The following is a 24,681-nucleotide window of genomic DNA, read 5'->3' as shown; positions in this document are numbered from 1 at the left end:
CAGCTCATATTCCCAGGACCTTCCCTCCAGCTCCTTCCAGTTACTGCAGTGGCAGCTTCTTGCTGGGTAGTGGTAGCAGAAACAATGCTGTGGGGTGAGATGATGAGGAAAACTGGACTGTACTTAGCATCCCCTTGCTGTGTGGAGAGCACAGGTATGAGCCCTGCAAAACAGAAGGTTTTGATTTGTAAAATCAGAAGCTTCTCGCCAGAGAGCTGCCTAAAGGGCAAACCGGAAGGCAGCCAGCAGCAAAACTATTTTCTAGCTTCAAAGGTGTTCCTTTCAAAGTCGAGTTTAAATCCTTGAAGTATTAAAGCTGTGAAAACAAATCAAGAGAAGAATGGAATGAAATTGTTCCTACCAAAATAGCAGACCAGGTTCGTATGTTTAGATACAAAATTAACCAGAGCAGCGCAGAAGTTGCACTTCATCCTGCTCTGTGGTGCAAAGTGGGGACGTGCAGAATTACTGTGCTTGGAGGGTGGTGGCTGCTGCCAGGAGGGCTCTATGGGAACTGGGGAAGGAGTGTAAAGCTTTCCTTTAGTAGAGAAGAAAGAGGTGATGCCTTGGCCAGACCTGTGGTGTGGCTGTATGAGCCATATGGAGTAGCTGTGGTACTTCTTTGATTCTACAATCAGCTCCTTGTTCAAACACTTTCAGTGAAGTCTTAAGTTGGTGTATACTGGAAAGAACTGGTTTCTTTTAATGTTTTGAGGGTTTCTTTTTAATCTTTGGAATTTGAGCTTTTTGACTTCTTACATGGGCCTGCTTCCCCTTCCTATTAAAAGCAACAAGCTTTGTTCCCTCCAACCCCTTGTAATGTGTGAGAATCCTGTATGTATGAAAAATAGTGACTAGAAGGTCCTGATCGCCAGAAATGGGGCAGGAGAGGGCAGGTATACAGATTGTTCTGTCAGCATTTCTGACTCTTGACCTGTAGGACCACACAACAGGCTGAGAAAATTAATCCAGCACCAAAGGCTAGCTTGCTTGAAAAAATCTGTGTTTCCAAACACTTCTTTTTTCCCTGACACTTCCCATTAACTTATTTGCAACTCCTGTTATGAGGAATTTACATCAAATGCTCAGGACACCACTTTAATGCTGTTTAAACCCAGAATGGTTTAGATGAATTCTTACTAAATGCACCTTTGTGTTTTTTAAGTATTTCAAATCTAGTTAAATAGGCTGGGCTGGTTTTGCATTACACATGCTGGTCACGACAATTCTGCTGAAAAGCTGTCATTGAATCAAATCATGGTTACTTAATTCTCAATCATAGGTATGACCTTGATTCACATTTATGCGTAACTCCTCCTAAGATGCATTTTTAGCATTTCAAAGACAGCTGTCTGACAGTGATGAATGATGATTAACTCTCCCCTGTTCTCAAATGAAAAGCTGTTCATTACTGTTATGTACTTTTAAGCTGAAAATGCCAACTCCTTAGTCCTAGACAGATCCTAGGTGAACAGGTAGTTGACACCTCCATGGAGAGAACCATCACTGTAACAAACATGTTTTCCTCTCCTTTGAACTTCTCAGCAGAAGAAAGGTGTTGCTGTCTTCACTTCAAAGGCACTTGCTGATTATCTGCAAAACTGACTGTGGAGATGAGATGGACGCAGAGGGCAGCCAGCCTTTCCTACGTAGCTGTGTCCTGTCCCAGAGCAAGCAGGCACTATGCACCTCCTTCAAATGCCAGCAAGGTCAGCCCCTTATCTTTGTTTTTCCTGTTGGTGAAATTCAGCTCCACTGGGATCACTCCTGGTTAACAGAAGTCAGGTCACTGCTATTGGACTGGGGAGAATCACTGAATCATAGAATGGTTTGGTTTAGAAGGGACCTTAACGCTCATCCAGTTCCAACCCCTGCCACGGGCAGGGACCCCTTCCACTGGAGCAGCTTGCTCCAAGCCCCTGTGTCCAACCTGGCCTTGAACACTGCCAGGAATGGGGCAGCCACAGCTTCTCTGGGCACCCTGTGCCAGTGCCTCAGCACCCTCACAGGGAAGAACTGCCTAAGAGCTCATCTCAATCTCCCCTCCATCAGGTTAAAGCCATTACCCTTGTTCTCTCAGAGAGAAATCCAGATCAAGCTGGCAGCCCAAATATTCTTGAGAGCCTTGGTAGGGAATAACTCTGCCCTGTTTTGTTAAAGGGATGGTCATGGGAGTGCACAGCCTTTCTTACTGTTTTAATTATTTTTATTGGGAGTAATACATAAAAATTGGAGAAGTTCAGGAGTCTGGTTAGGAGGACGATGACACAACGTATAGTAGCTGCTTTTGGGCTCCCAACTTTCATAGTCTGAAGGGAATGACTTCAGGGGAATTCTTCCTGTTGTTCCCTTTCTTCAGTTTGTTATTGCTTTATTTCTGAGAACTGATAACCAAGGGCTATCAGCTCTCAGAAAATGTAGTAGCCACTCAACCAGCAATCAAACAGGAAAGGTAATTTAAAAGGGGTTTTATAACACAGCTATAATCATAGAAGTGCTGGAGTTGGGATTTCCATTTGGTCACCCACCATCCTTTGCACCATACACAGATCACTCACTTCCGTGCCGCCTCTCAGGACAGGGTTTACTCCAGCAGTGTCACCAAGGCCATACACCAGCCTTCCCAACCTGTTCTATTGAGTAACTGTTCCTGTGAATTATTCCCTTATCACAGTTCTTCCTTTTTGCAATTCATGATCACTACTACCTTTTAATTTCCTGTCCCTCTTTGCTAATGAGAGTGTTCTGGTCCTTTTATTCCCTGTGACAACTGAATTTACTGAAACTCCTCAGGAGGCAATTCAGTCCCCTTTGGTGTCTGGCATGAAACAGAACAAGGTATTTCGATATGTACCTGAATCTCTTTATTTAGACCTGTACCTGAACATGCAGTTGCAGTTTGAAATACCTGTCTTTAAAATGCTCCTGGCTGCTTTTCAGAGCATATCATAAATGCTGTAAGAACCCGTATCTGCTTTAGGCTCAGAGAGAGCCTGAGGATAAATCCCTCTCTTTTCTAACCACATCCTGAATGATTTTCCTTGCTCCTCCTAATGGTGCCCTAGGCAACTTCCTTATTACTTAATGCTAAACCAGTGGTACAGTAGTCTTTGTACTATACCTTACTATTTCCTACTTGTATTTTTTATCACTTTTGATCAGGAGATGATACTTCCACATATTTTGGCTTCTAGACTTCAACAAGTTTTAAGGTGAGATGGGATCAGTTTGATCGTCTCCTGGAAATCTGTACAACCTGCCCCTTCAATCCAAACCCACCCACTAATAAATACAATCAGTGTATTCTGTAACACACTTCCAAAAGGTGAAAAAGCCAAATGGCATCAGACAGATGAGTCTGGGCAGTGTTGACTGATATGTTATTGAAGTTAACCACTGGTAAATGCAGTTCATACTTGCAGTTGAGTCTCATTTTTGTTTTCTCCCTGGGAATGTCACATGGAAACATGAAATGTCTTGCATGAGTGGAATTTTGAGCTCTGACTCGTGATCTTTGGCAGTTAGTATTGCAGTGATGTTGAAAGAGGACAAAAAAGGTGTTTCTTTCCTATTTTCCTATTTCCTATTTTCCTATTTCCAAGTTAAAATGCATGTTTCACAGGGAGCAAAAAACCTGTTTCTTTACTGCGTGTAATTTAATATAAACAGCAGTTTTATTTAACATGCACAGCTGAGGATAGGAACCTCCCCCTTTGTTTGGGCTGCACTGGGGGAAACAAGATCAGAGATTGCTTCAGAGGAGGAGCAAAGCAACCTGAACAGACAAGACAAACTGGAATGGAAGTGTCAGAATGACCTGCCCGATGTCACACAGCAGCTCGACTGCAACAGTGACAAATGATGGGCCTGTTTGGTCTTATTCAGGGGACCAGGGGGAAGGAAAACAAAACTGGTTTGCACAGAGCATGGTGTCCATAGCTGTTTGACACAGGCAGAAAAGATGCACTTAATTTAGTTATTCTTTTAAACTAATTTAAAGCAGGATTTGTAGCACTGTTCTCTTTAATTTTATGACTCAAAAATAATTTAAATCTAGGATTTTTGCCTTAAAATTGAGGCATAGTTTCCTTCCTTAAAGTAGCACAAAGGTTGACCAAAAAATAACCCCAGAATTCTTTTGTAGATAAAATGCTGACATTTCCGTCTTTACCCTTCATTCAACCTCTCCATCAAAAGAGAAAGTGACAAGTGTGAAGGAACCACTACTTCATGTAAAAAACAACCTACAAAGATGAATATAAGTGAGAATGAGCCCTTAAATTCTAGCTTAAATGAGACACCTGGCGCTTGAATTTCAATAATTACATACGAGACAACAAGGATCGTGTCTGGAATAGTTTGGTACTTTTTAATAAGGAAGAGGAAACCAAAAGCAGGCTGAATAATCGTGAAACTTCATGTGTTTATAACAAATCATGCTTGTTCAAAGAGCAGCTTGAGCTACTTCTGTGCATGCTTGCAGTTGTGAATGCTCCATCCCTGGCAGTGTTCAAGGCCAGGTTGGATGAAGCCTTGGGTGCCATGGTTTAGTGTGAGGTGTCCCTGCCCATGGCAGGGGGGTTGGAACTGGATGATCTTAAGGTCCTTTCGAACCCTAAATGTTCTATGATTCTGTGGCACTCACTTTATAAGCCACCATTCCCTTTGCTTGGAGGAGGTTCCCAAAGCGATGAAATCACAAGTTTCTGTAGGAGACAAAGCCCGAGCCTGCTGCGTGGGCTGTGCCTGCAGAACTGAACCTGTGCTGTGCCCTTCAATGGCTGGGCTGGGTCCTGTGGCCTCCCTCTCCATCACAGTGTCCCCAGCTCGGGAAGAAGAGATTCCTGGAGCCCATCTGCAGTTTCTTGCCAAGTAAATGAAAGAGACCACAGAGGCTGACCAGGAGCTCAGTCTGTGGAGAAAGGCTCTTCCCCAGGCAGAGGCCGATGGCCCTCACCTTTGGCCGTTGTTCACCTGCTCACGAACGCAGGTTCTCTGGGTCCAGATGAAGTTCAGGTACAGGTTCTCTGTACAGATGAAGTTGGCTGTTGAACCTATGGCTCTGAACGCTTGTGACTGGAAAACCCAAGCCCGGAGAGGGGCTGCCCGTGCCCTCCGCCTCAGGCCCGGCCATGTTGCCCTGACGGGAGGGGCCGCTTCGCCTCCTTCACCGTGTGGGCAGCCCGGGAGGCCTCGCCGCGGCCCCTGGGCGGGTCAAGCCGGGCAGGCGGGCGCGGCCGCAGGGGAAGGGCTGGGCCGGGCCGGGCGCGATCAGCCTCGGCCCCCGCCCCTGGGCCGCCTCCTCGCTGGGGCTCTGCTCTCGCCGTGCACCCGCTGGGGGCCCCGGGCGGAGCGGCCCCAGCGCCCGCTCCCCGGCCAATGAGCAGGGAGGCAGGGGCCGGCCCGGCCGCGCTATAAGAGCCGGGGAGGCGGCAGTCCCCGGGCAAGGCCGTCGGGTGGGAGCCGCGTTTCCTGTCAGCGGGAAGGACCGTGTGGTGCGACCATGTGCGGTGAGGGACGGGGCCCACACGGGCGGCGGCGGGGGCGCTGGGAGGAGCGGACAAAGCGGGCTGTGCCCGGGCTGTCCGCCTCTGTGTCGGGGTGTGAGACAAGGGCTGCTTTGTCCCTGAACCGAGGGGTGTCCGGCTGCCCCGCGGTGACAGCGGGTCCCGGGGCTACGGGAGTCCACAGTGGGGGCGTTCGGGACTGGCCTCGCCGCATCCATTGTGTGGGTTGGGGAAGGGACAATGACCTGGCCTTGGGGCTACGGCAGGTAAAGGTAAAGCTCTTCTGTCCGCTCCCTTCTCCCGAGGAAAGGAGATTGCATTTCTGCTTCCCACAGCCTTTTTTTTCCGTGTTCTCCGTGCCTGGCGGCTTGTCCCGAGGTCTTGAGAACGACAACCGTCCCGTTCCCGGTTCCTGGGGGGTATCAGGGCTCGCTGTTAACCATAGCTCCTCCTGGGCCAGGTGCCTCAGTGCATCACCGCCTCGGCTGATGCACGGGCTGCTGGATGCGTTTGGCACTGGCATTCCTAATCCAGGCATCGGTTGTGACTCACTTCCCAACTGCGGCGGTAGAAAGATTTTGTGGTTTTCAAACAAAAGGCTGTTAAGGAGTTTAATTCATAGCTGATGAGAGTTTATTCAACTTCCTTTATCTAATAAAGATGAGATGGTGGAGATAATATCTGCAACGTGTATACAATTGCCTGGATATGCTTTGGATTGGATTAAAATCAAAGTGCAGGTTCAGAATCTGCCAATGCGATGTGTTTTAGTTATGGAGGAAATGTTAGTGAAACTTCTCCTATCCTTTGGCTGCAGCCCTCTCGGGTCTGGAAGGATACTTTTGTCAAAAGTAGAAAACTTTGTGCTTGTATTTCTCAGCCATTATGAACAAAACCTCTTTTGTGATGTGGAGACTGAAAGTGAGTTGAGTTACTGCTCCTAAAAACATGCTTTCTGAGCTGGATATCTTTTTCCTGCCTCCCCATCCTCTTTAACTGTAACCTCAGAAAGAGCAAGGAGCCTAGAAAGCGCTTTTCACTCGCCTGGGGACACGAGGTGATACTGTTTGAGTTCCTACATGACTCTCAGGTCATTATAGATGGGACAAATGTGTCTTCTAAACAAAGCCCTTTCAGGTGAGAGACTTGGCTCAGTGCCTAAGCAAACCGAAGGTGTTGGTGGCAAGCACTGGACAGTGAGATACGTGATTGTAATATCAAAACCTTAGCATATCTGGGCTGTATATTGATCGGAAAATGAAGGTGTTAACAGTGTTAAATGACTTTGGTAAAATGTCTAGCTTGGGGCAGAGTAGCTGACTTGGTATGAAATGGCAGAGAGTGCAGCAGTTCATAAAGTGCAGGGAGAATGGTGCTGGTATTCTTCCTAGCAACATTTGGAGACCTTTTACATTACATTTGTTAGAATGAAAGATGTCTCATATCTTCCTTGCTATACTGATCTGCTGCAGGTAGCGCAGGAGTTCCTGAGGTTGCAACCAACAGTTTCTAAATTACTTTCTTTTGTTGGGTTTATTTCTGCATGTCTTTCCAGGTTTAAGTGTTGAAAACATGTATGTTGTGTTTTCTCTGGCTTCAGGTAACACATGAAGATTTAAACCTGTTGTTTTCTGCTTTGAAAATATGAGGTCATTAAATATTGCCATAAGCATGCTCTTTAGGAAACAAAGCTGAGATGTTATCACATTCATATGTAAGAAGATAGAGTAACAAAAATATGCAGGGTTTTAAACCCAGGTAAGATCTCAGAACTTGATGATCTACCTATTTTAAATCAAAATTAGTTTCACCAGGATATGAAGTTGAGATTGGGGCTTTCTCAAAGCCAAGTTTCTGGTATCAGCAATGTGCCTACCCCAGTAGAGGCATCCTTTTATTTAAAAGAAAAAAGAAAAATAATTAATTTTGTTCAAACTTCAAGTATAGGCTGCCCCCTTCTTGATTTTGGTGAAGTCTTGCAATTGCAAGAGTTCTTGTGGCTTTTTCCCACAAAAAATACTCTGTGAAATTTTCTTCTTCTTGACATGCTGCTTGTAATCCTGAAAGGGAAAGAGGAGACTCAAAACGTCTTTATAGGCACATAAAGGGAGAGCCTTGCTTCCAGTGTCTGCACATGATCAAAGCTGGTTTTAGGAATGTTTTAACAACCTCTTAATGTCTGATTCTGAAGGTAAGCCATATATGCTTGACCTACTTCATGCTCTGTGAAAACTCTCTAGTTATGGAAAATTATAAATTAGATTTAGCATCTGGATCAAGAGAGCAATGCCCTGGTGAAACACTTCTTAAATGCTTTCGCTGGATTCTGTGCTTGTATGTATGACTTAAGAAAGTATTTCACTGCTTCTGTTGTGCTGACAAATAAACATTGGCTTTCTTGATACATACACTTCAGTATTGTATTAGCTTACAGTGTACTTGGGTTTCACTGGGGAGGAGAGATGCAAACTTTGGAAATGGCATCTAATACCTTGGGGAGGCCACTATAACGTAACTTGTGAGCATCACAAAACTCTTATCATGAGAATGATTCAACTAAGATTCAGTCATACTGGTTTCCTTCCAGAGGGAATTAAGCTAGAAGAAGACTTTATCAGCAGTTGTTTCTACATGAATTGAGCAATGTGCTTTAATTCTAGCCAAAAATGATGACTAAGTAGGGGATAAAATATGCAAGTGGATAAATCGTGAAACAGAAAATTACTAGAGAAATGGTGCTGAGATTAGGATTTACTTCCTTTAACTGGAAAAGTTTATAATATATTTCTTTAGAGGTCAGGCTGCAGCTATTGCTTTCATTACAATGGCCTCTGGTGACTTCTGTGTCTTCTAATCCACATATGTGGAAGCACAGCTACAGTTCCTTGGAAACAAGGATCTTTATAACAATTGCAGCACACTGGTACCATTGTATGGACTGTCCCAAAGGAAGGGTCTTCCCGGAGCTCAGTGTAGTCAGATTTGCCACATGGAACATACAAGGCTGCTGTGTCTTAAATACATTGTGAAATCTGGCCTAGAAAGTAGAGCTGGATCTGAAATGAGGTGTGTAGCAATGCTTTGGAATGATGTTGAGACATTTGTATTGAAGAAATTGAAGAATGCTGCACTTGATTGAGGTTCATGGTTAGTGCCAGAGAACGGTAACCATCTGCTGGGGAAAAAAGATCAACAAGCTCTCAGTCTGAAGTGACTGTATATAACCAGAGGCATTATTTTTCAAAGTGGCCCTGAAGAACAGTATTTAGCTGCTCAAATTCCTAAATACCTCTTTAAATGCAACAATTCTCTTACTATCTCCATTAATGCCGGACACTCTAGGAATAATTAGTGTGAGCTCCCCATAAATCTCACTTCTGTAGCAGAAAAGCATTTTGCACCCTTAATCCTTCCAAGAAAAATTCGGAGACCGACGTAATAGTCCTTTAGTCTCACTGTTGAACCAACAGTATTAATGGCTTAAAACCAGTGGAGCAACTGAATTCAGGACCGTATTTATAAGGGAGATTTATTGGTGTATCATTATAACAGCTGCTTCACTACAGCCATTTACAGTTCAAAAGCCTTAATTGAAGGGGAAGATGGTGTTAAATTTCAAACAAAGGCTTTCTCTATTTAAAACACTTGATTGTCTGAACTGCTTATCTTTTGAGCTCCTAAAGTGTGGTTTTTGGAACTGTAGTCTCCAGTCCTGACTTGTTGCTTGGAGAAACGTTTGAAACGGTGAACTAAATGTTTCTGTTTTATTGGGGTACAGGTTTGCAAAAGTTAATAAAAGGGTCTGATCAATCCTACAAAGTCCCAGGAAGAGCAGTAGGCAGAGAAAATGAGCGGCTGTTTTCACCTTTGCATTACACCTTTTCTCAAGCTAAAACAACATCCCCCAAACTCCCCCTAATGACAAAAATCTTTGTGTACTTTTGCTTTAAAAAAGAGGAGAATAATGTGCAGGGGCAGGGTGGGGGAACCTACTCCAAAACTAAAAAAGCCACTTCTTGGTGACTGGTCTATTCAAGAGATGAGGGATCAGACTTTCAGACTCTTCCAGGCTCTGTTTGCCAAGTAGGCAAGGAGTGAGTTCACATCTTTCTTTATGATGCCTGTGTAAGAGTTGACTGAGTAACATGGGGCAAGCAAAGGGATCTTATGTCTCTGTTGAGTTTGGTTTGGCACGCAGCGTTGTGTTGAGGCAGCATAAAGGGTGAATGCTTGGTTTTTGGGTCACCCTGATTTTGTATCTTCTCTTTCTTTCCTTTGTTGTCCTATCCTTTTGACTTCTGCCCACCCTTTCTGTTTTCTTCTCTGTTCTCTTCCCGCTGAAGTGACTGTTGTATAAAGGATTAAGCTGGAGCCTTTCAGAAATAGATGTTGTGCCTAGTACCTACCCATGGGTATTTAAGGCCATGACTTTAATTACAAAAGTCTCCTTGTGTTAGTACTGGTGAATATATTTCTTCTTTGAATGTCTGGATATGAAATAGATCACAATGTTCCCATTTTCAGTGGTAGTGGTTTTCATGGAAAGTAGAAATTTTTTAAGCTCTCTCAGCTGTTTAACTCTTGGTGGGTAACATGAGGAGAGCAAACCTGGCCAGGAAAATGTCTGTGTTGTGCAGTGAAAATGAGGGTCCTGATTCATTTACTGTATTTGAGATCCTTCCATTTAAAAAGCCAGTACTAAGAATTGTACTAAATTGGAGGTTGGGTCCCCCTAGGACCTCTCTGTGGTACTGGTTTTAAAGGGTCTTAAATTGAGTCTGAAGGGATGCAAACTCTAAATAAATCTTTGCTTCTTTCCCCCCTCTGTCCCCTTCCCCTCTTTTCTTTAAACAGGAATTTTTGCTTATCTAAACTACAGAGTGCCTCGGACTCGGAAAGAAATATTTGAAACCCTGATAAAAGGATTACAGAGGCTGGAATACAGAGGATATGACTCCGCAGGTATGTAAATTAACTCAACAAATCCATTTTAGCAACCTATGGCTCCTTGTATGACATTTTGGGTACTTTCAATTTCGGCATGTTGGATTTTTCTTTCCTTTTTATCCTGCAGATTAAAAGATAAGAACTAATTACCTTAATTCTTGGAGTTCCTTCTTCAGTTTTCCTCCTGACTTTAAACTGAGTATTTAGCTCTCTAATCAGATGGAGGTTGAGGTTTAGTACACAAAGCAAACAGGGTGCAAGGAAGAAGGCCTCCATACTGGGTCGTGTAGGTTGCGCCTCAGCCTTTTTTGTGCATGTGAGTCCCAGTGAAAGGATGAGGAAAATTAAACTTCCCTTTAAATTTCAGTTGGCTAACTTCATCAGGTAAAATATACCAGTCTGTCCTCGAGCAAAACTGGAGATGGCACAGGTATATTTTCATCTGTGCAGTGGATATAGACTTCATCTAGTTTAATTTGAACATACACAGGTCTAGCAACAGACTTCAAGTATTTCAGTTTGAAGGATGATTTAAAAATAATTGTTTCACTAATATGTGCTTGTCTGTATTTTCTCAGCCTGTTCTTCATCCACTGTATTTCATGCTTTAAATAACTCTTGTGACTGTGTCCTATACTGTAGGAGTGGCAATTGATGGAAATAATAATGAGGATAAAGAAAGGTTCATCAAACTAGTTAAGAAAAGAGGAAAAGTAAAGGCCTTGGAAGAAGAGTTGTACAGTAAGTATCTTAAATATTTCCCCTTTACTCTGGCCTCCCAGTCAGATATCATCTGCATTTCAGCAGAAAGTCAGACCATGAAATTACAGTTATGGTTTTGTACTAGAGGTAACTGCATTGTGTAATCCAATGGCAGATAAATTGCTTGTTCCCCCCAAATCTACACTTGAAAAGCAAGCTGCTCTTTAAGTATGGTACTGTGACATTATCAGTCTACTCTCCCCTGTTTTGGTTGCTTCTTTGTTCAAGGCCTGGGCTCCCCTGGTGCTTTACTCAGATATTTCTGTGAAACACTGAAACATGGACTCTTGACAGAATTTATGACCATTTAAGCAGCTGGCTGTCATCACAATCTGCTTTATGCAGTGCTCCCATCTGTGAAAAGCTGAAGTTGTGTTTTAATACGTTTACATTGTAATTTGTAGTAATGTGGTCTGTTAGCCTAGCTGTTAGTATTGGCTGAAAATGCTTGAGTCTTGGCAAACAAAGTTTTAATCACAGTAGCTTGAACTATCTGAAGTGTAATGTCAAGAAAGCAAATGGTTTAAAAGCAAGGCAGAAGATAACTTTTAGATATTTGCCTGTAGGAATTCTCTTCGTGTTTTACTAGTTGTATGTGTGTGTGTGAGAGAGACTCTATATTCTATATACTGAATATGAATATTCAGTAAACTGGTGGGGTATTTTTGTATAGAACAAGATGATCTGGATTCAAAAACGGATTTTGAAACACATTTTGGAATTGCTCATACTCGCTGGGCAACACACGGAGTACCAAGTGCAATAAATAGTCACCCTCAGAGATCCGATAAAAGGAATGGTATGTAATCTCTGCAGCACTCTGGAACTATATGAATTTGAAATGCTTCAGTCTACATAGTACATGTGTTCTCTGTTCTTACTAGTGTTTGGGTGTCTGTTTTGTATATTAGGGCTAAGCTGTTGCCACTCCACCTAGGTTAGATGCTTTCACAATCAAATAGCCTCTTCTGAGGCTAAAGTGATACTGTAAAAGGTTAACAAAATCTGTTCTCTGAAAACTAATGCAAGTTAGTCAAACTACAACATTCTTGTTTTAAAAGGTAAGACTGAAAATATAAATGCATCGATATTGTCTGGGCTGGAAAAGGGAGGTGTATTATTTTTCACGCGAGATGGCTTGGTGCCATTTCACTGGGTGTAGTTTAAAACTGTCTTAATGATTTGGAACAACCTTTGTGTGCCTCCAGAATTTGTAAGCTTGCACTTTCTTTTGTCCATGTTGTGATAAACTGTAGGTCTGGAAGCTATAGCAGGTAGTTTCTAGTGTACTTCTGAGCTGCTTTTTTACCCCTATAATTTTGTATTCTAAGTTAAATACCTTAGTTATTCATTACTGATGAATATGTATATATTTCATTTTAGAGTTCGTTGTTATTCATAATGGAATCATCACAAATTATAAGGACCTGAGAAAGTTTCTGGTGAGTCTGTGACAGCTTGTTTCTACAACTGCTCCACCATCATCAGATTTTCCATGAATTTGTTGGAATCTGAAATCAAGTTTCTTAGTTTCATCTATAAAATAGTCGTTTGAAGGAGTGTACCTAACAAAAATACTGAGGTGCTGGTAAAGTTACCGTAATCCTAAATGCAAAGTACTTAAAGTAACAATTTGCACTCAAATTCTTTGAGAGGGTGTGTGGAGTCGGCTCTCTCCTGTCTCTTGTTGCTTGACAGATGCTAAGCAAGTCTTGCTACATATTTTATTACAGTATTTCTGAAAGTAGCTATGCCAAAATAAGTCTATATATTTTGTCTATAGTGATATATATATACCAGTCCAGTGTAGTGCTCCATGCAGTCTGTCTTACTGTGCCGTTTCTGGTGGAAGGCAGCCAAGAGGCTCTTCAGTGTTTCTTGCCTGAGGATGAAAACCTTTTTTCCTCATTTACATGATATTTCAGGAGAGCAAAGGTTATGAATTTGAATCTGAAACGGATACAGAAACCATCCCTAAATTAATCAAATACATGTATGACAACAGAGAGAGTGAGGACACCAGTTTTTCAGCCTTGGTAGAAAGAGTTATTCAACAATTGGTAAGTGGGAAGTTCCTTTCTTGTACTATAGTATAAGCTATTTGTAGAGTTCCTTAGTATTTCTTAGTATATCTAGATGCACTGATGCATCTAGATCCTCTGCAGGAATCCTTAGAAGGTGCTGCAGATAACACTTTTTTTTGCCTCTAAACAATGCTTAATAGACCAAGAAGTGAGATTAAAACTTTGGAAGCTTCAAAGGCTTCTCAATGGTAAATCTTTAAATTGCATTAGTAGCGTTCTTTTGTTTGGTGGGTTTTGGTTTCTTTTGTTTGCTTGATTGGTTGTTTGGGGTTGTTTCTTTAAGCAAGAGGGTATCACAGTTTCTTAATGAAGCAGTTTCATTAAAAAAGAAATCATAGGAGCCTCTGGGGGTTGAAATCTCTCAGAAAGGGCTATGTGTTCTTAAAGGCTATTCTGATCATGTTAAAACACTGCTGTGATTCAAGTTTGTTTAATGCCTTGGCTCCCCTATTTGGAAATAGATCTAAGAAGTTGTACTGATTCACTGTGTAGCAAGTTTCCAAACTGTGAAGTGGGAATCTACTGTTACTTAGTCTGCGAATGCTTGAAAACGTTGATAGATGCATTACAGACTTGGAGAAAGCTTGCTTTGTTTCCTCCCCCAGTCTCTGGGCAGATGTTTTCCCTCCCCTTCCTGCAGTTTCTTATGCTCTTTTCACCTCCCCTTTCTCCTCTCTGAAGCAGCTCTGTAAGATTCCCCTAGAGCAGGGCTGGAATACACATGAAGTAAAGACTTCTATGGGGCAAGAGGGAATAGCAACCACCTTTTTGAGGGAAAGGGTGACTTCACCTGACCACAGGATGAGAGCAGAGTAGTCTGACTGGAGTCCCTGTGGGAGAAGTGGATGTTACCATCTCTCTTCTGTTTGCACACTGGGGGGTTTGCTCCTGCATTTGGAATACTCTTAAAGCTTGCAAGCTATGGTAATGCTATAGGGTCGTTGTTTGTGTGTTCCTGGTTTTTAATTCTTGCACGGTTGATTTTGTTTGGGTGGTTTTTGGTGGAGGTTTTCTTACTTATTTATTCTTAAAATACATTAATGAGAATTTGCTTCATAAACTAGAAGTAGTAACTCCAGAATCTTAGCTGAAAATGCATGATAAAATGCAGCTACATGCACGTTCATATTACAAATCTTTCTGAAAGTAAATGTTTAACAGACTTCATGTTGATTAGGAGTAACATCTTAGAGATTTTCTTAACCCTTGCATTAGGAGGTATTGTTTTTGTTTCTGAAGAGAGCCTGAGTGCTCACAGCCTGATCTTTCAGCTGTTGCAGTGGTACGTGCATTTTAGCTTGTTCTGCTCCATAACCAGTTCCTTTAAAGGTGCAGTCTGCCCTCCAGGAAGAGATTCCTGATAGTAGTAAAGAGCTTTCCTTCACAGCCACCTCAGGAAGAGGGGCCCCAGTTTAATGAGATGCAACTAATTGAGATAAGTTGTTTAAGGCTTTTTTGTTTCTGTTCTGTTTGCATGGTTTCCAGGAAGGTGCTTTTGCATTGGTTTTCAAGAGCATCCATTACCCAGGTGAAGCTGTTGCTACCAGGTTAGTAGAATTCCATTTTATCCATAATTTAAGCTTTTTAGGTGGTAAAAAACAACCGTGTCATCTTTTAAAGATACCAAAATACTGATGTTTAAAGTGCTTAATTAACCAAAACTCAGAAGGCAACTGAACTAATGGAGTCCTTTTGAATTGCAGCAAAATTCTGCTGAGCAGCTCTTCAACTGGCTATTAAATATAACTCAATTTGAGCTGTACTGACTGCATGTCACCAAATTTCCAGAGGCTTGTTTTGATTCTCTATAATCTTTAACATAATTTCGTTTAATAAACTAGCTGTGGCTATTCACTTTTGGAGGATGTAAAGACAATAGTGAAAAGTAACCAGATGATGTTTTCTTGCTTCATGCAAATACACATTGGGTTGGAGATCATTCAAATGACACGCTTGGAATATACCACCCACAAACTCATTCCCATAGTGTGTTCTTGTACCTGTTAGAGTGTGTCAATAAAGAAACTCGGTGTATCTTACGTTGCTATGGTTGTATTGAGAGTGTGTCAACACTTCTGTATCAAAAAAAAGGGGAAGAGTATGGTTCAAGTTTACTTCACATTGAATAAAGACTGAGATAAGCATGTTCAGGTTGGCTAAAGTGACATCATACAAACAAGTTATACAAATAGTGTTCTATAATGGTTGTAGAATTTAGGAGGGCTTTTTTTTCTGTATAAGTTCTGCTTTTATTTATGACTTGGAAAACAACTTTTAGGAAATGTAAAGATATTAAAGTAGCAAGTGAATTAGCAGTAGGAATAAGGACTGTTTTATACAACTGCAAAGCCTGTTGCTTCTGTGCCCTAAAATGGGTCTATATTAAAGTAGTGGAAAAGCCAGCTCTACCATCACTCTAACTGGAGAACATCTTCTGAAATGATCTATTGTATATGTGGTTCAGGTTTGGGTTTTCAGGAGTGAGGGGATTAAGAGAAGCTAAACTTGTAACTTGAGGCTCTGTGTGTGTGTGAATTACTCTTTTATTACTGGGAGGGTTTATTAATTTTATTTTAATCTCTTCAGTGTGGCATGTGAGCCATTTAACTTCAAAATGATCTGAATATTCGGTAGTTTCAGAGGTGCAGTAGTGATGGCTGGCATTTCTGAATTTCAAAGGTTGAAGTCTGAGACAGAATTTCTGTAGTAAAGAGCACTGGACTTTAGTGCTGGCTCTCTAAAGAAGCAGAGTAAGCTTTGTTTAAATAAAAGTATTCAAACCGGGGCCTGCGCTGTTTTGTGATTACTGGAAGGAAAACAGCTAGTTCATATATGTTTTACTCTACCTGGATGTAGTTCATGGGGAAAGACCAAGGCATTATGGTACTTATTCATATCATAATATTTGGCAAATCTTACAGAAACAAGCCAAGTTTATATAATTCCTGCCACATAATGGCATTGGGATGGGGGTTGAGGAGGATCTTCCTCTTTAGGAAGCTAGATGGGATATTGTCTTTCAACTTCACTGATGTCCTTTGACTGTTTTGTGTACGCGTTTCTCCTTTTAAACTTGTGTGTTTTCCCTTTGTAGGAGAGGGAGTCCTTTGCTCATTGGGGTTAGGAGCAAGTACAAGCTCTCCACTGACCAGATTCCTGTTTTGTATAGAACATGTAAGTTGAGAAATCCAACTGTTATTTTTAAGAACTAAAATTGTTGTTACTTTATGATTAGAAATTAGGTTAATTTGTCTTTCTACTATAAAACTACCATCTGATATCCCAAATAGCTTTTTAGCTATTTTTATATTGCTAAATATTTTTATATTGCTAAATGTGTAGTTCATGTAAAAATCCCGTTCCCCCAGAATACTTGTGTAACTCTGATACCTTGAACCTGTATAGTCTGTGATCTCTTAACTTGAACAGATCTGGCTTTGCATTTAAAGTGTCTCATTTCCTTCTTAGGCAACATTGAGAATGTGAAGAACATGTGCAATTCACGAATGAAAAGACTGGACAGCTCTACCTGCCTTCATGCTGTTGGGGATAAGGCAGTAGAATTCTTCTTTGCTTCAGATGCAAGGTAGTACAAGTACTTAAGTGTTTCTCAAAATACTGTTTTTCTTTAGAAGTAAGATATTTCTGGAAATCTAATGCTGTACAATCGTTTTCTGATAGGATAGCTTCTAATCCAGGCAACTTCATAAAGCCCCCAGGCTAAGAATGTAAAATGTGAAGGCTTAACATCAGTGTTAAACATATGCAGTATCTGCCAGTTGTTAACCTCTGTATAAAATACATCCAGTGTATGAAGATAAGTTAGGTACACATAGACACCATCACCCGAGTATTTGGGCAGACTATAGGTTAGTCTAAGTTCTGGTATTTTAATCTGTCAGAGGATGAAATAGCTCAGCAGGAATCTGGACATCAGGTATGCATTTGTCTCAGAAACAGGACTGTGGCCTTATTAGGGGTCCATCAGGTTGGCAAGATCAGATCAGCAAAAACTTGTTGATGCAAGATGCTGTGGTGCCCGAGCCTTCTGCTCTAGGTTCCTGTGAGAGTGCAGGAGGAGCAGCAGATGGAGCCATTTCCTTTAAGATTGCTCTATCTGCAGTGTTATCCAAAAGAAAGATGGAAGGGGAGCTGGAAGTGCTGTATGGCATATTTAATTGCTTTGAATCGTGCTACCAGCTCTTACTGATATGTCAAGTTTGTTTTGCTTCTGTTTTTTTTTCCTGTAGTGCTATCATTGAACATACCAACAGAGTAATTTTCTTAGAAGATGATGACATTGCAGCAGTAACTGATGGGAAGCTTTCAATTCACCGTCTTGAGCGTTCAGCTAGTGATGATCCTTCTCGGGCCATCCAAACCTTGCAGATGGAATTGCAGCAAATCATGAAGGGTGGGTTGAACATCTGTAAGCAAGTATCATCAAAGATGGATATTGACTGTGTAGTAGATAAGGCAAAAAATGCTAATTTGTTGGGGAAATCACCTGATATTAAAGCTTTTTCTACTGGGAGTTGACAATTTCAAGCTTTAAGACCAAGGGAAGATGGGTGGTGTGGGACCCTTCCGATTTTTAGCCTTGGAAAAATTCTCAATGTTTAGTGTTAGCTAATGTTAACATGTTATAGTTACTTTCACTGTAAATGGAGAACTGAAGTGTAATACAGAAGTTTACTTAAAAAGGAATTCAGTTACCTTGTCAGAATTAAGAAATGAAACCAACCAAATAGAGGAACTACCAAATCCCTCCCTTCTTCTCGCCTGTTCCTAAGCTTGTGTTTAAGCTAACACAGTCAAATTAGCTTGCTACTGCAGGTCATCTTAAAAGTTGACTCTTTTTAACTGTAATAGACTTCAAATAACAAACAGAAGCGTAACCATGTAATGTTTTTTAAACAGGGAACTTCAGTGCATTCATGCAAAAGGAAATTTTTGAGCAACCAGAATCAGTTGTGAACACGATGAGAGGCAGGGTGAATTTTGAGAGCAGCACAGGTAACTGAGGGCAGCCACTCAGGCTGCACTAAGCCTGCACGTTTTGAGCATGTTAGCTAGAACATAAAATACACCATTGATATATTCTTGCTTGTTTGTTTACAGTTCTGCTGGGGGGGCTGAAGGATCATCTCAAAGAAATCAGAAGATGCCGAAGACTGATCATTATTGGTTGTGGGACCAGTTACCATGCTGCAGTTGCTGTATGTTCAGCCTTAGCTAAATGCATATATTAACTCCTGGTTGCTGGGTTTATAGACAATAGCTTTTCACTGCTTTTTCTTCTGTATCTTAAACTTTGGTTTTAATTGAGGGATCTCACCCTTTTAGTTTTCCTTTGTGCCACAACTGATGCTGTTATCTACCATGCTAGAAATTCACTTTTGTCACCTTGTTTTTTAAAGCTCTGGTATGCTGTAGTTACCAGTTATTATAGTAAGAATCCATTCAGATTATCTCTGACTTTTAAGATATCAAGGCTTTTAAGATATCAAGGCTTTTTATGGGTGGCAATATTAACAAGTTTTGTGTGCTTCTTTTGAATACAGACTCGACAAGTACTGGAAGAATTAACTGAGTTACCAGTGATGGTGGAACTTGCTAGTGATTTCCTGGATAGAAACACACCTGTATTCAGAGATGATGTGTGCTTTTTTATAAGTCAGTCAGGTAAGCTGTGTCTACTGTTTGCCTTCACTTGAGTGCAAACTGTAGAATAAAAAGCCAATGATTTATTACGTTCTACATGCTGCAAAGGAGGGTGATGGCTAATGGGCCGGATTTGGCTTGAATTCAAGTTTCTTTCCAGCTTGATTCAAATACATAGACAATGAGTGAGTGATGAAGGGTTGTTTTCAGTTGCATTTTGTGTTGTGGCTGCAGTTACTTAGAACACACTGTGTAGAATTTGAATGCTTTTCAGGAATCATGCTTTTCAGGAATTAATATTATCCTCTGTCAACCTGTAGTCAAGATGTAAATGTTTTCCAGGTGAAACTGCAGATACACTTATGGCCTTGAGGTATTGTAAGGACCGTCGTGCTCTAACAGTTGGCATCACAAACACAGTTGGAAGCTCAATATCCAGAGAAACTGACTGTGGTGTACATATCAATGCAGGACCTGAGATAGGTGTGGCAAGCACAAAGGTAATTGCTGTTCAGGGTTTGACTTTCATACTTCAGCTCTGTGGAATTCAATTAAAGTTTTAATTGTAGCACTTCAAACTGAGCTCATACTAACTCTCTGCAGACTTAACTGCTAAATGTTTTGTTTTGTCTGCAGGCTTATACCAGCCAGTTCGTGTCTCTTGTAATGTTTGGCTTAATGATGTCTGAAGACAGAATTTCCTTGCAGAAAAGGCGACAGGAAATCATTAGTGGACTAAAATCGTTGCCAGGTATATTGATATTTTGGGGTTTAGGAGGGATAGGGGATGTTGTTTAATGGGCAATATAAAATACTACTGGGGATGCTTCTTTCTCATTGAAGTTTCACTCTCCCCCTCCTCCTGAAAAGCTGACAGTACAAGAAAAATGGTCTATTAGTTTCTGCACTAATGGCCAATTTTACAAGCAACCTTCCAAGAAAGTTGGCAGGAAGATCACAGTTTTCATGGGTTGGGTTTTCTAATTACAGTAAAGTAGTTTTGTATGAGATACATTACTTGATCTCCTAAAATGGTGATTTAAGAAGGATGTTCACAGCTTCCTTTAGAAATACAAATGGGATGTGTGAGCACTGCTTAAACCAATAGTTGCTTTAAATTTGTAACTCTAAATAAGGCTGGAGGGAAATATCCTTAAAAGTCAAAGATGCAAAGTGAATATTTGAATTATATTAAGTGTATTTTATCCTAACAGATCATTAGAACATCCTACTACAACAAACTATCTTTTCCAGTTTAAAAAAATATTTAATAGGTGCTTTTTGTGTGTCCCAATAGAGATGATTAAAGAAGTCTTGTCCTTGGATGAGAAGATACATGACTTAGCTCTTGAACTGTACAAACAAAGGTCACTGCTGGTTATGGGTCGTGGGTATAATTATGCCACTTGTCTGGAAGGAGCTCTGGTAAGAACTTCCCAATATATTGTTAGATGTTGTTTAAAATGAGCTTTTGTAGTTTCTACAACATAATTTATTTCTAATAGTTCAGCTTAATTGTGCTGCAATAAATTGTACTGCAGTAGAACCTGCTGTCTGTAGCTAAGAGCATTTAGTCCTGCTGGACTGAACGCATAGGGTGAAGCTGGATACAATAATCAGTTTCTTGTTTCTTTCACATAACAAATAGTGTTAAATGAATCTATTCAATACATATAAAAGCACAGTGTGCTGATGTTGATGAGATGGTCATGCAGAAAACATGAATTGTTATGAACGTTCTGGTGTCATGGACATGCATCCACCTCCTGCAGAAGTTTGAAATGTTAAAGTTAGACTACACTAGCCAAGGTTTTGCTGGGTGTTTGTTTCTTAAAGTTCCTGTTGATTATTCCATGTCTTTATCTGCAAATGCATGTCAAGGGGCAAGCTCTGCTTCCTCCAGCTGACCTTCGAAAACACCAGCTTAGTACCATGAGTTTGTATTTAAGTGGCAGATGTACACCTTCCTGTTTTGCTTCTTATGGCTTTTATTTCTCATCTGATTTACTGGTAACTCGATGACATTTGCTTTTCTTTTTTTAGAAAATAAAAGAAATCACCTATATGCACTCTGAAGGTATCCTGGCTGGTGAGCTGAAACATGGGCCATTGGCCCTCATAGATAAACAAATGCCTGTTATCATGGTGATAATGAAGGATCCTTGTTTCACCAAGTGTCAGAATGCTCTGCAACAGGTCACTGCTCGACAGGTAAGCTATTTAACAGAGTGTAATAGAGAAGGAGTCTGTGTATGAGATATTGCTGCTGACTGTGCCCCCCTCAGAAAATTTTTGATGTATTGGTGTTTTCTTTTAAATTGTTATAAATAAAACACTGTATCTGCATTGTAGGTAGTTACTATAGGTTACCAATACTAGTGAAAAGTGATTGCATGTGGGTGGTTTGAGGTTTTTGGTTTGCTTTTGAAGTACATGGAGTAATGTTAAAGCTCCATAGGTTGAAAATATTCCAGTCTCACAAACCAGTGAATGAAAAACTCCTTAATGCAAGACCAGCATTGTCTTTTAACTACCTGAATGCCTTCAAAAATACTACAAGCATGCTGTGAATGGATACTTCAAAGCAGTTCTAAGCCACCTCTTCACTTAACACTGCAAAATTTTGTTTTCAGGGTCGTCCAATCATTCTGTGTTCTAAAGAAGACACAGAAAGCTCAAAATTTGCCTATAAAACCATTGAGCTGCCTCATACAGTTGACTGCCTTCAAGGAGTCTTGAGTGTTATTCCTCTCCAGTTGCTTTCATTCCACCTGGCTGTTCTCAGAGGATATGATGTAAGTGCTTTCCATGTTTAGCACTCCAGTTAGTGCAGTTTTAAACTTCTTTCTATCAGTGTAAAGGGAGAGACTCAGTTATATGGCATATCTAAGAAGGAACTATGGTAATGGTGGAAGTTACAGCAACAGGGGTAGTAGAGGTGTCATTTCAGCGCTAATTCTTCAGCAGTATATTTTTCCTAATTGGTATCCTTCTAGTTAAGAGTGCAGATAGGACTTTTTCAGAGAAATAAAACCGTGATATTGCACTTAACATGAAATAGGTCAGTGCTTTGTACAGCTTAGTTTGACACTGGCTAGGTGTGTCAGTTAGATAATGATGATTGCGTTGGGAAGGTACCCTGTGCAAAACAAATATGTGTTTGTTAGGAGGGCTTTGGAAGCAAGGCTGAATTCAACAGTGAGTCATTATCTGAAGTCTCTTGTGTGTGTTAATGTGTCTAGAACAAAGCAGAGCTCATTAGGAAGTCTAAAAAAGCCCACTAAATGAACTGTGAAATGCAGAATGTCGGTGTTACTGTCAGATACTGAAAGTCTGTCTCTTCATTCTAGGTGGACTTTCCAAGAAACTTGGCCAAATCTGTTACTGTAGAATAACAACCACAAACAGCTGATGTTTTTCTCACCAGACCTCTGAGTTATACTTGTAGAAATGTGTTGTTCTGAATTGATAAGTACACGTTTTTCTAAAGAGAATGACAGTGCTAACTGGAAAGTGTCACAAGGATTTATCTTGCAGCTTTAAAAGCTTTTGACGTGCCTTGTATCCAAGTGCTTTTGCTATTCCTCTAAGTCCTGAAATTGCCAAAGAAGATAAAAATTGTTTACACATGGTATACTGAATGAACTTTTTTACTGTGCAATATATATATACAGCTCTCTTCAGAGTAACTGTGAACATTTTTTTTAGCCTACACTAGTTAACTAGTTTTAAAGATAAAGTATTTATAACTACAATTGTATAGCTTTCTTTAAGTTATTTTTTTAGTACATTGCTTATCTGTAGCATTCGTAATGCTCAGAATGTAAATACTGAGCATGTTGACGCTTGTGTACAGTTGTTAGGGGGGTTTTTTTCTTACTTCAGCCTCAAACTGGAAACTTGTCCCTCTTTCTCCCCGGCTTCCCCCCCACCTTTGCATCTGTGTTTCATATTTAACCAGTCATTTGCAAAGCTCTTCTATGGCTGTCAATTCCCCACAATGTTTTACATTTCTGCTTCTTTCAACTAATTATTTGAAAAGTGGAGCAACATTTTGTTTTGTATGCCACCCCAGCTTTTTATTTGCATAACTTGTACAGTACAACAAAGTAAGGGAACTGGATGTCTTTCAAGTGATGTTTCTGTTTGAAGAGTGTACAATGAGATTACAATGCAATTAAAAGTATCTAAATTCTTCTTTTTTGTGTTTCATTTTGGTTTTTTTTTTTTTTGAACTTGATGACTCCTCATCTAGGGTCTGAACAGAAGTACAACACCATAGTACTCTGTTACAAGTGACAGTGTTCTCCCCTAATCTTGCCTAAATATCAGAGTTATTTGTTTCTTGGGCTAGTTCTTCCTGTGTCACACAGGTCTCCCATGTAGGAACACCTCACTTTTCCTTATCCAGCAGCTGTGTTGTAAAACAGTGTGTTAGATTTGGGTAGCTAACACAGGAGTACAGGAGAACTCAGTCTGGGGACTGCTCATCGGTGTTTTGCCAGATGTGTTGAAACAATAGCATAATCTCAGATTGTAGCTCCTACGGTGGTTGACACCAGCTACTGATTAAACCTTTGTCTTTTTCCTTCTGCTAAGGTAGATGAATGGGGGAAGAAATTTTCTGCAAGTAAAAATAGAAGCTGTGTCTCTATTATTTCATACGCTGTTTATGGTCAGAAAGTTGACTCCTTGGCCAAGAAAAAAATGCCATAAGTTGATATTTAATGTAGTATCTAAACTACAGACACAGGAATATAAGAAAACTCACCACCCTCTACCAGCAAATAAGAGAATGCTAAATACATCTTTAAGCTAGGACTAAACCCCTATTTGATTAACTTATATATTTGCAAATGCACACTTTGCTAGTTCTGAACTAACCACCAATAGGGAGTATCTATGAACCTTAATGAAATAAGGCTGTTACACAAAGTTCTCTAATCATTTGTTATTTTGGAACAGTCAGAAATCATAATATTTGTCATTTTATGAACTAAATCATTGGCTACTAAAGCTTTATTTATGATGTTCCTCTACAGCCTTGCTTCTCACTGGAAATGTTTGAATGCTTATGTAGGTTAATAACTTGAAAGTGTTATACTAGCTTGTAACAGGAGCTTCTTACTGGAAACTGCTCTAGTACTTTTTATAACCACATGAAAGAACCTAAATCATAATGAAAAGCATAGTGATAATCTGACCTAGATGCCAAGAATATGTAACTGGGTACCCAACATGTTTTGATAAGTGATGCAAAGTCCTCTTTTACTGGCTGTCTAGAATTAGTAACTGATGTTATCTAGTCTGTGTGATACATGACACTGTAATTTTTTAATAAATCAATTTATTTCCCTAAAATCCTTTATGAGAACCAAAATCACAGAAAAGAAAGCTTGTTAGTCATGGGGGATGTGGAAAAATACATGGAGTTTATTTTTAGTCAGCACCTGTTTTGAAAAACAAGAGCTCCTAACATCAAGGCAGATGCTTTGGTAATGTATAGAAAGCTTATGATTTTTGAGTGGGGTCAAAAATAGCTGGGCTACCTGCTGGGGGAATAAATCCCTTCTGAACCATTCACTCTGGAAGAACCAGGGGAAGTTCATGCCCCAGTGATCATCACAAGGGCAACAGGTCAGGGCTTGCAACTGCATCACTGTGTGTTGTGGGGCTGGGCATGTTGCTGTCATCCCAAAGCATGGGTGGGAGGTGAC

General features: G+C 40.6%; 1 protein-coding gene across 1 annotated transcript; it reads left to right on the top strand.

Moving 5' to 3' along the window:
• The first annotated feature begins 5,344 nt into the window (after nt 1-5,344).
• GFPT2 (glutamine-fructose-6-phosphate transaminase 2) lies at nt 5,345-23,165 on the top strand. The gene is made up of 19 exons (XM_031047414.2): nt 5,345-5,510; nt 10,362-10,469; nt 11,097-11,195; nt 11,890-12,015; nt 12,600-12,658; nt 13,142-13,276; nt 14,786-14,847; nt 16,395-16,474; nt 16,769-16,886; nt 17,551-17,714; nt 18,221-18,316; nt 18,422-18,519; nt 18,865-18,985; nt 19,307-19,464; nt 19,601-19,715; nt 20,262-20,389; nt 21,008-21,175; nt 21,598-21,759; nt 22,315-23,165. The coding sequence occupies exons 1-19, from the start codon at nt 5,504-5,506 to the stop codon at nt 22,357-22,359; spliced, it is 2,049 nt and encodes a 682-aa protein (XP_030903274.1). The 5' UTR covers nt 5,345-5,503; the 3' UTR covers nt 22,360-23,165.
• The last annotated feature ends 1,516 nt before the right edge of the window (nt 23,166-24,681 follow it).

Source organism: Melopsittacus undulatus, chromosome 10 (assembly GCF_012275295.1).
Source record: "Melopsittacus undulatus isolate bMelUnd1 chromosome 10, bMelUnd1.mat.Z, whole genome shotgun sequence".
NCBI classification, from domain to species: Eukaryota; Metazoa; Chordata; class Aves; order Psittaciformes; family Psittaculidae; genus Melopsittacus; species Melopsittacus undulatus.
Note: the sequence above shows the minus strand (reverse complement) of the source record. Positions and strands in the feature narration are given on the sequence as shown.